At 20.8% G+C, this 9,761-nt stretch overlaps 4 protein-coding genes across 6 annotated transcripts; 2 read left to right on the forward strand and 2 right to left on the reverse strand.

Annotated features, from left to right (window-relative positions):
• Nucleotides 1-861: 861 nt before the first annotated feature.
• Nucleotides 862-3,737, reverse strand: LOC122710540 (S1 RNA-binding domain-containing protein 1). The gene is made up of 2 exons (XM_043928488.1): nt 1,843-3,737; nt 862-1,711 (listed from the first exon to the last, which is right to left on the reverse strand). Exons 1-2 carry the CDS (start codon nt 3,712-3,714, stop codon nt 926-928), a joined length of 2,658 nt encoding a protein of 885 aa, XP_043784423.1. The 5' UTR covers nt 3,715-3,737; the 3' UTR covers nt 862-925.
• Nucleotides 3,738-4,396: 659 nt separating this feature from the next.
• On the forward strand, nt 4,397-5,647 carry LOC122712971. Its single transcript, XM_043933097.1, has 2 exons — nt 4,397-4,686; nt 4,759-5,647. The coding sequence occupies exons 1-2, from the start codon at nt 4,510-4,512 to the stop codon at nt 5,590-5,592; spliced, it is 1,011 nt and encodes a 336-aa protein (XP_043789032.1). The 5' UTR covers nt 4,397-4,509; the 3' UTR covers nt 5,593-5,647.
• Nucleotides 5,648-5,888: 241 nt separating this feature from the next.
• Nucleotides 5,889-7,158, reverse strand: LOC122712002 (protein SGT1 homolog). 2 transcript variants are annotated; one of them, XM_043931310.1, is made up of 5 exons: nt 7,001-7,158; nt 6,804-6,914; nt 6,487-6,688; nt 6,208-6,404; nt 5,889-6,127 (listed from the first exon to the last, which is right to left on the reverse strand). In XM_043931310.1, the coding sequence occupies exons 1-5, from the start codon at nt 7,040-7,042 to the stop codon at nt 6,020-6,022; spliced, it is 660 nt and encodes a 219-aa protein (XP_043787245.1). In that variant the 5' UTR covers nt 7,043-7,158; the 3' UTR covers nt 5,889-6,019. The 2 variants fall into 2 exon arrangements, with proteins under 2 accessions (XP_043787245.1, XP_043787327.1); XM_043931392.1 differs by lacking the exon at nt 6,804-6,914 and having other exon boundaries at nt 7,001-7,100.
• A 231-nt stretch (nt 7,159-7,389) lies between these two features.
• On the forward strand, nt 7,390-9,309 carry LOC122712538. 2 transcript variants are annotated; one of them, XM_043932301.1, is made up of 5 exons: nt 7,390-7,556; nt 7,812-8,213; nt 8,290-8,494; nt 8,692-8,907; nt 8,979-9,309. In XM_043932301.1, the coding sequence occupies exons 1-5, from the start codon at nt 7,490-7,492 to the stop codon at nt 9,226-9,228; spliced, it is 1,140 nt and encodes a 379-aa protein (XP_043788236.1). In that variant the 5' UTR covers nt 7,390-7,489; the 3' UTR covers nt 9,229-9,309. The 2 variants fall into 2 exon arrangements, with proteins under 2 accessions (XP_043788236.1, XP_043788319.1); XM_043932384.1 differs by lacking the exon at nt 7,390-7,556 and adding an exon at nt 7,598-7,642.
• The last annotated feature ends 452 nt before the right edge of the window (nt 9,310-9,761 follow it).

Below are 9,761 nucleotides of genomic sequence, written 5' to 3' on the forward strand. Positions count from 1 at the left end.
ACATAATAATATGAAATTCTTACATAAATAAATACATTTAGAAAAAGAAACCAATAATTTGATTTTGCAAAATAAAATTAATTATAACTAATTATTTTTATTTTAATATGAATAAAAAAAAATAGATTTATTTTAAGTATATCTATTTTTGTTTACATAAATATGTAGAATTTTGCTTACTAGATTTACAGAAAAATTCATCTGTCTATGTCATTATAACGATTCATTTCACTATAAATATCCATTTTTTTAAAGTTATTTTTACTTATCTTACAAAAACAGACATATTTTTAAATAAATATGAATTCCAAAGAAAGACATATCAGTTATAAATTAATTAATTAATTAATAATAATGTTCTTTTTTTACATAAAATTCGTGATAAAGAAAATTAGATAAAAAAAATTTGATTTGATTGCAATTTGATTTATTATTTTATCTTTGAAAAACGTCAATGAAAATTAAAAAGTACATAATTCGAAATAATTTTTTCATATTATCTTCTAAAATACATTTTTAATATATATATTAAATTCATTGTTATATTATACTTATTATATTATTTTTATTAAATATAGGAACTCGACATCGTATTTTTAAAGATTTGAATATATTAAATCATAAATAATTTTTAATCATAAATAATTAAAAATTTAAAGTACATCTACATATGTTCTAAATTATGATCATTTATAAAGTTTTTATTTATAATAATTTTTATTAATAATAAAAGGAAATAACTGTAAATTATGTATGCATATGTTTTTCATTTTTTTATATCTAATTTCACGAATTACTAAATTACTATAACTACTAAATTATATTTTATTATTTAAAAAAATAAAAATTCTATATAAAAATATAATTTATTTTTATATTTATAATGCATTTAAATAAATAATTACACAATATGTATAAAAACGTATTATAAAATATTAATTAATTCTAAATTAATTCTATTACGTTGCAAATCTACTGAAAGAACCTTTACTTCCACACGTTGACCTATTAAAACTGTAAAATTTTTTAACCATTTCATTGGTATAAGTCCATCTTTACCTGCTCCAATATCTACAAATGCTCCAAAATGTGTAATATTCCGTACTACACCCGTTAATAGCATTTCCACATTTATATCATTAATACCTAACATACTTTTTCGAAATAAAGGAGAACAAGTTTTCAATCGTATATCCTCATCTTTTTTCATAGATAAACCCTTAATTATTACTTCCATAGTTGTTTTATTTGTACCAAACTTTTTCGCCAAACTAGTAAATCCTTCTTTGGCATACAATTTTACTTTTTCAATAAACTCTGCAGTTCCAAGATTCTTTAAGTCAATATTACAGTACTTTAAAAAATTTTCTGCTATTTTATATGATTCAGGATGAATCCAAGTCTGATCTAATAAATTATATTCTGCTTTGATTGCCTGTTTTGATTTTTTAATAGGGCTGAGTTTTTTTGAATTATCAATCATTGATGTTTCTGGTAATATTCTAATAAATCCAATACATTGTTCAAATACTTTGCTTCCAATTCCTTTTACATCCATTAATTGTTGTCTATTTCTAAATGGGCCAAATTCAGATCTCCATTCTAAAATATTATTTGCTCGAGATGCATTTAAACCTGCAACTCTTTTCAAAAGACATTGTGATGCAGTATTCACATCTATTCCTACAAAGCTTACAACTTCTGAAACAACCTTTAATAATTTTTATTCTTTTTAGTTATTGTATAAATTGAGTTTTATAAATTTTATTGATAAAATTCATCAAATTTTATAATTTATAAATAAATAATATAAATCAATATAATTTAATAAATTTTACTTACCTCATTTAATGATGTTAACAATTGTTTCTCTGGTAAATCATGTTGATACATTCCTACACCCAAATGTTTGGGTTCTATTTTTACTAATTCAGCAAGTGGATTTTGTAAACGTCTCGCTATAGAAATAGCAGAAATTAAATTCATATCTAATTTTGGAAATTCAGATTTTGCTTCTGGACTACAACTATAAATCGATGCTCCTGATTCATCAACTATTGCATATGAAACATCTAATGATTTAAATGAATTAGACTTTATTAGTTTGTTTATAAACATTTCTGTTTCTCTACAAGCTGTAGCATTGCCTAATGCTAAAATTGTTGCCTTATATTTAGTAACTAAATTTATTAAAATATTAGCAGATTCATTATAAGCCTTTTCTATATTTCTATGGGGATAAATTACACCTGTTTCAAGTACATCTCCTTGTTCTGAAATTACTGCTAGTTTGCAACCATGTGAAAATCCTGGATCTATCCCAAGTATAATTTTTCCACGTACAGGTGGAGTAAGAAGTAATTGTTTAACATTATTTACAAAAACTTCAATAGATGCTATCTCTGCTTTTCGTTTCATTTCACTTCTTACTCGTCGTACTACTAATGGTTTAATAAATTTTGTATAAGCATAATCAATACTATCATTTAATAATTTAGAATGTAATTTTGATGCTATCATGACTATCCTATAATATTTATAACAATAAGTTTTAAATTCTCTTTCAAAAAAATCAGGTAAAATTATTTTTATTGTAAGAATCTTCTGTGCTTCTCCACGATTAATAGCCAATATTTGATGAGGTTTAATATATCTATTATTTGTATTAAAATCATAATATGTTTCATATTTTTTATGCATATTTTTTTCTTTGTTATCAACAGATTTATTTTTGGATTTACATTCTGTAGATTGTATTTTTATAATAGATTCATTTTGAAGTTCTTTAACTTTATCAAATATTGTTTTATTTTTATTTATAATATCTGCTATAATATGTATAATTCCATCTAAAATCTGTTGTTCAGTTTTAAGTCCATCTTTCTTAGAATCAATAATAGAAGATAATGGTGGTAATTCCTGACCTTGCAATAGAAGATCACTTATACGTCCCAAACCTAAATCTTTTGCTTTTTCTGCTAATGTTCGTTTAGATGATGGTTTAAATAAAGAATATATATGTTCTAAGTCATTCAAGCATTTGGCAGATATAATCGCAAAATGTACATCAGGTGACCATTGTCCTAATTTGTCAATAGCTTTTAATATAGTATTAGCACGTTGTTTGATCATTTTGGCATGATCAAAACTTTCTTTTAAAGCTCGTAGCTTATCTGGCTCCATGCCACCAGTCATATCTTTTCTATATCTTGCAATAAATGGAATTGTATTGTCATTATTAAAAAGCTTTACAATGTTTTCTACTATATGTTTTTCAACATTATTCATTTCACTAATATAATCTATATTAGTCCATTCTTTAAATTCTATAGAATTAAAATTTGTATTTTTTAATATCTGTTTAATATTTTCTGTATTGAAATCTTGTATTTTTTTTTCTTTTATTTTTATATTCTTATTTTGTATCTTTTTTAAAGCTGTTGATTCTGTAATATCTATATGTTCTATTTTTGTTTTCTCGTTTCCAAGTTGTATTATTGTATGTTCATTACCATATGTTGTCAAATCATTTTTTTTTTTTTTATTTTTTATAATTGTTTTTTTTTTTTTTTTAATTGTTTTGGATATTTTTTCAGGTACATAATTTTCGTCGCTTGAAATATTTCCAAATTCATTTTCTGAATCGCTTGAAATAATTACTTTTCGAGATATTTGTCGTGCATTTCTTTTCATTATGAAAAAATTTCTTTTCATTCATCAAATTTTTTTTAAACAATTGGTAAATATTTTGATTTCTTAAAGAAATACTAGAAATATAAATTAATAATATAATAATATTATTAACAATTATATATTGAAAAATTTAAGGTTAATTATTAAATATATGAAATACATTTATACATTTCTCATTTTTTTTTTAAATCTTTTATTCACAAATGAAATTATTATACAAAATTATTATGAAAATTATTATGAAAATACAAAATTTCTATAAATTTATAAATGAGTAATTTCCTAAACAAATTTGTATTTTCATACTAACCTTTGAAAATAAGCCTTAAGTCAAGCCTTTACATATTTAGACTGTTCTTGGATAGAAAAATTGAAAAATTTTTAATATTTTTTTGAAAATTATAAATAAAATTATAAAATTATAATATAAAATTTTTTAAATATAAATTTTAAATTTCATATATTTAATTTACAGATTACTTTACACATTTCACATGAATACTTTTATTAATTTTGTATTTAATTAAATACAAAACAATTACAATTATTTATATTTAATTAAAAATTTTGTATTTATAAAATATAATAATTATTTTTTTTATAATATTTAAAAGAATTTATAAGATTATTTAAATTTAATTTACATTTTGTGTTGATTCTAAAAATATAATAATTAACCAGCAAATAAAATATATAATAATAATAAAAAATGAAATTATAAAAATATAATAATTAATCAGCAAATAAAAATATATAATAATAATAAAAAATGAAATTATTTAATTTTTTATTGTAAATTTTGTATAATTCTGATGTATGAACAAAATGGTAGAAAAATTTCGATCATTGATCAAAATAATAAGCAATGAAATAAATAAACATCAAGTATTTAACAATGCAACAATGAGAATTAATAATGCTTCTGAAAAAGCACAAAAAAAGTTGAATAATATACAAAGTATTGTTACTACAAAGTATGATATTCTAGCAAAGGTATGTTATTTATTTATATTTTTATAAAATTATAATATATATTTAAATATAAGTTACTTAATATTATTTCAGCAAATTAATCGTAATATTACATTAATTCAAAATATAAATGGAACACAATTTGAACCAAGTCCATTACCAAAAAAAGTTGTCAAATGGTGGCAATGGTATCAACAATTAACAGGCTTAGATAAAGTTGAATTAGCCAAAGAACAAGTAATTTTTGCACAAGATAAATTATTCAAATGTCAAGATGAAAGAAGACATTTAAATCGTGAAGCAATGACAATAAATGACAAATTAAAGGAAGTATATTCAGAATTAATACAAATTAAGAGAGATGATCCAAAATATGTTCAATTAACAATAATAGAAAATAAAAATCTTCAAGATCAAGCAAAAATTATATCGCAACTTAATTTATTAGAAAAAGAAGAAAAAGATTATTTTACATTATTGGCTACTGCTATTAAAGAATATCATGATAGTCAAACAATGAATGCTCAAAAGTATAAATATTTATCTATTCTTGCATCTGCCATATTAGCAATTATATCATTGATAGGTTCAATGATATACAATAATAAAAGAATAGCAAATATTCAAAATATTATATATGAAACACAGCAAAAAAATGAAAATTTGTTGAGAAGTAGCTTTCATTCTTTAGAAAAAGATATAAATACAACTTTTAATAAATTAATAGAAAATAATAATAGAAATATAAGTACAACTTTTCATAAAATAATAGAAAGTAATAATATAATAAAAAATAATAAACAAAATGTAACTATGGTTAATGAAAAAGATAGATTAGATGATAATAATACAATAGAATTGGCAAGAACTTATATTGTATTTGGATTATTTATTGGTATATGTATATTAAGCTCTTTAACTCGATAAAATCACTTTATAATTAATAATATAATTTTATTTGAAATAATTTTTAATAACAAGCATTTATTTATTTGTAAATGTTCTATAAATACATATATGATACATATGTATATATTTAATTATATACAATAAAATAAGAAATACATTATACACATGCATTTAACTGGAAAAATGTATTTAACTGAAAAATCTTGTTGCATAATTTAATCATATTTAATATATTTGATTCTTTATTCTTTATATAAAGAAAAAAAATTACAATTTTTTCAGAAAAATACACATATTATATATTTAATGAATTGGATAAATATAACATGGTGTTTTTATAGATATAATTGTTTTAATTAATTTTATTTTTAATATATGATTTTATTAAAAGTAAAATGAAATTAGGTTAAATAATAAGCAATTTGAATTTTAATTATGAACTATTTTATGTATTCCAAGGTTTCCATTCCATACCATCTGGTAATTTTACCTCAACTTTACCTTTGCTTACTTCTGACCAATTTGTACTTAGCACTGTACCACCAGACTCTTGCTATTTTTAGAAATATTATAATATTAAAGTAAATATAATATATTTATTATATTATATATTTTTTGAAAAGAAATACTTACAAAAGATTTATTCATTGCACGTCTAACTTCATCAGATCCACTACCATATATCTGTTGAAATAAAGCATATAAAGCAGCTTCTCCTATTGGATTTTCTTCTGCTTCTTGTTTTTCAATCTCTTTTTCTACTTTATCCCAATCTCGTTGTTTCTTTCCACTTCCAATTTTTTGTGGTTGATTTCCAGCTTGTAAAATTTCTTAAAAAATTAAAATTTTATTTTAATATAAAAATTTTTATAACATAATATAAAAATTTAATATAACAAAACTTTGCTTTACCTCTTGGTATATGTTGTATTGTCTTTTGTGCAATAGGATTTCCTTCCAAACTAGTCCATGTAATTCCATCTTGTTTTTTCAACTTGATTTCTATTTTAGATGGATCTACTTTATGTGAACATTCTTCTGGTATTATTGCATGAGCTAAATCTAACTCCAAACTATATTCATTGCCTGATGGTAATAGAGCAGATACACTCAACTAAAAAAAAAAATAAAATTAAATTAACAATCAAAAGATAAAGCTTTCGTCGATATAATTGACAACAATATTTATTAGAAAAATATTATAAAAATATCTTAAATTAAATATTTACTGTATTTTTTTCGTAAATAACTTTAACATTTTTTGCACTTTTTGCAAGAATCGGAACTATAACATGACTTTCTGTTTGATACCAATCGTGCCTTATTTTTGGAATTGGCATCTATAAAAATTGAAAATTTTTATCTTATATAAAATATTGATATAAATATATTTATTTATTGTATAATATTTAACTACATTTCTTACTTCATTATTATTCACTACAGTTGGAGTTTCCTCGTTACCCATTAGATTAATTTTTAGATTAATTAAATATCAAACATAAATCATTGAAAGATTTGACATTCATGTATATCGTACTTCTCGAAAGTTCATATAGATGACACAAATCAGGAGCGTAATAAGTAATGTAATAAAATAAATTTAAAATTTTTAATGTTTATAAAATTTTGTTATTCAAATTCTTATTCTTTTTATTATCTATTATAAGATATTATCAATGAAAATATAAAGTAAGTCATAATAAAAATGAATGATAGTTATGTTCTAAAATAAGTTACTTTTTATAGATCACATAGAAATTGAACTCAATATTTTTACTTCCGGTAAGAGAAATGGAAAAAAAAATTAATTTTCCGAACTGTTCGATATTTTGAAGAATATTTGAAAATTTAGATATAGATAAATATGATATATTTCTAATATAATAAGAAGTGAAATAATATTTTTTGAAAAATGAAACTATTACGAGCGATTATTGATGATGTTATCATAGAACCATCTAAAATTCAACCAATTATTGGTATTATATTTATATTTATTAGAAATTATAATACTGTTTAAAAAAAATTGTGTTTAAATCTTTTTAAAAAATTATAAAATTGCAAAGTAATATTTATTATATATAATTTATGTGTATTTTATAAAATTATCAATTGTTTTTTTAAATTTCCTTTTAAAATATAAACAATTTTCGTAATTTGTGCTTTGTTTGTTTTTTATATATTACGTTTATTTGCTCTTATGTTTTTATATTAAAAAAATAATTATGTTACAGTTAATTTTCAAAATGGAGAACTCAAAGATGAGGAAGCTAAAAAAATGTCTTGTGGATTATTTTATGATCAAAATAAAAAGAAAACAATGTTGGCTTTATCAAATCAGCAAATTGTTTATAGAGGTTATAAACCAGATACAACTCAAGATCTGATGCGTACTATGCTTGTACTTCATAATAAAAAAACAGGAAAAGCAAGATTGGTCCAAGTTGAACGTTGGCAAGTGACTCCAATTTTGGAAAAATCAGCAATTAAGGATAATAAAGAAGCTGAAGATGAAAAGATTGCTATATTGAACAAACAATTTGGTTCAAAGAAGGTGAAAAGAAGAACAGAACAATTTGAAAGATTAAAAGTAAATGTAGAATCTATTAAAGAACAGCTTGAGGAAACTGTATCTAGTGAGGAATTATTTTTATAAATATTCATATATTTTAATATTAAGAGAAGATGAATTGAAATATGTTTTTGTTATAGATGTTGAAATTGATAGAATGGAATTATCAACACAATTGTCAAATAATGAATATATTACAAATACAACTTTGCCAGAATGCAATAGAGAAGCTACTAATGTAAACGATATATATAACATATATGATATTGTATCAGAAAATAAATTGGAAAATTTGTATAATAATGTTAAAGAAATCTTAAATAACAATTCTAATACTTTAGAAGAGTATGTTTGTTTTAAAAATTATCATTTCTTCAATATTATTAATTTTATTAAATAATTTCATTATTATATATATAATAATATATTTTATTATTATATATATATAATTTTATTATTAATTTTATTAAATATTAATTACATATTAATAATATATATAAAATATTTAATAATTTAATTTAAATTATATTTTGTTGTTTTAGAAATTCAAAATTTTTTATTCGAACATTACAATACTTGAAATCTGATTCAGATAATCTTAAAAAAATTGCGTTATTAATTTATATTCAAGCAATTGCAACATGGTTAAATATGCCAATTAAAGATGCTAAAAAACGTGGTATTAAAGTTTGTTTAGTATCTGAAGAAATTAATTCATATATAATAAACACATATAGTGTTCAGAGTAATCATGGACGGTATGTAAAAAAAATATACATATATAATATAATAATATAATATTTTTAATAATTTAATAAGTAATTTTTAGGCTGAGGCCAACTAGTGTAAAAGATAAAGGAGTGATACATTGTATGATATTAGCTTTAATAATTTGCAACTTTACGTTAGATTTAGAATTATTTGCAACTATATTCAGTCACCGTATGGGTTTAAAAAAATTGACAGATCTTGCCAGAATTATTGGTGCTTTACCCAATAAAGAAGATAAAAAAATTGTCACTTTGAAAATACCATTACCAGCACCAGTGTCTATTATAAAGAAAGGAAAAAGAAAATAGATATTAAATATGATTTTATTATTGTAAAACATTGTTTTAATAAAGGACGAAATTATGAAAAATGAATTTATAAATAAATAAAATATAATATAGAAATATAGAAAATATAAATAAATTTATATTTAACTAAATAAAAAACATTCTTTTTATAATCCAACAATTCTTTAATACCTATTTTAAACTTTTTATTTTACAATTTTTCTAAAAAATTTAAAAATATTTTCATAAATTTTTTAAAAAATTGAATATTGGTGCTTGAATATCAATAATAATGATTAATATAGATTTTAGAAATAATTGAAGAAAATAAATCTATAATTTTGTTAATGAATCATTAGTATAAATTTTAAGAAAGAAAATTACTAATTAAAGACAAACAGAAATAGAAAGATAATTATTCATATAATAGAATAGAATATTCATATAATAGGTAGAAATTTTAAAGAAAAAAGAGAAAGAATAATTGAAAGATATTAGTAGAATCCTAAAATGTTTAGTTTGCGTTAACGGAGGATAAGAGGATAACGAAGAAA

The sequence above is a fragment of the Apis laboriosa genome, unplaced genomic scaffold (genome assembly GCF_014066325.1).
Source record: "Apis laboriosa isolate Shangri-la unplaced genomic scaffold, ASM1406632v1 scaffold104_cov149, whole genome shotgun sequence".
Lineage (NCBI taxonomy): Eukaryota > Metazoa > Arthropoda > Insecta > Hymenoptera > Apidae > Apis > Apis laboriosa.

Bases quoted from the DNA above. Each gene is read 5' to 3' on its own strand.
- LOC122710540 (XM_043928488.1), bottom strand. From the start codon at position 3,714: ATGAAAAGAAATTTTTTCATAATGAAAAGAAATGCACGACAAATATCT. The intron at 1,712-1,842 runs GTAAGTAAAATT...AAATTATTAAAG, and splicing joins TGTTAACATCATTAAATGAG to GTTGTTTCAGAAGTTGTAAG.
- LOC122712971 (XM_043933097.1), top strand. From the start codon at position 4,510: ATGAACAAAATGGTAGAAAAATTTCGATCATTGATCAAAATAATAAGC. The intron at 4,687-4,758 runs GTATGTTATTTA...ATATTATTTCAG, and splicing joins AGTATGATATTCTAGCAAAG to CAAATTAATCGTAATATTAC.
- LOC122712002 (XM_043931310.1), bottom strand. From the start codon at position 7,042: ATGGGTAACGAGGAAACTCCAACTGTAGTGAATAATAATGAA. The intron at 6,915-7,000 runs GTAAGAAATGTA...CAATTTTTATAG, and splicing joins CTGTAGTGAATAATAATGAA to ATGCCAATTCCAAAAATAAG. The intron at 6,405-6,486 runs GTAAAGCAAAGT...TAATTTTTTAAG, and splicing joins AATACAACATATACCAAGAG to AAATTTTACAAGCTGGAAAT.
- LOC122712538 (XM_043932301.1), top strand. From the start codon at position 7,490: ATGAAACTATTACGAGCGATTATTGATGATGTTATCATAGAACCATCT. The intron at 7,557-7,811 runs GTATTATATTTA...ATTATGTTACAG, and splicing joins TAAAATTCAACCAATTATTG to TTAATTTTCAAAATGGAGAA. The intron at 8,214-8,289 runs GTGAGGAATTAT...TTTTTGTTATAG, and splicing joins GCTTGAGGAAACTGTATCTA to ATGTTGAAATTGATAGAATG.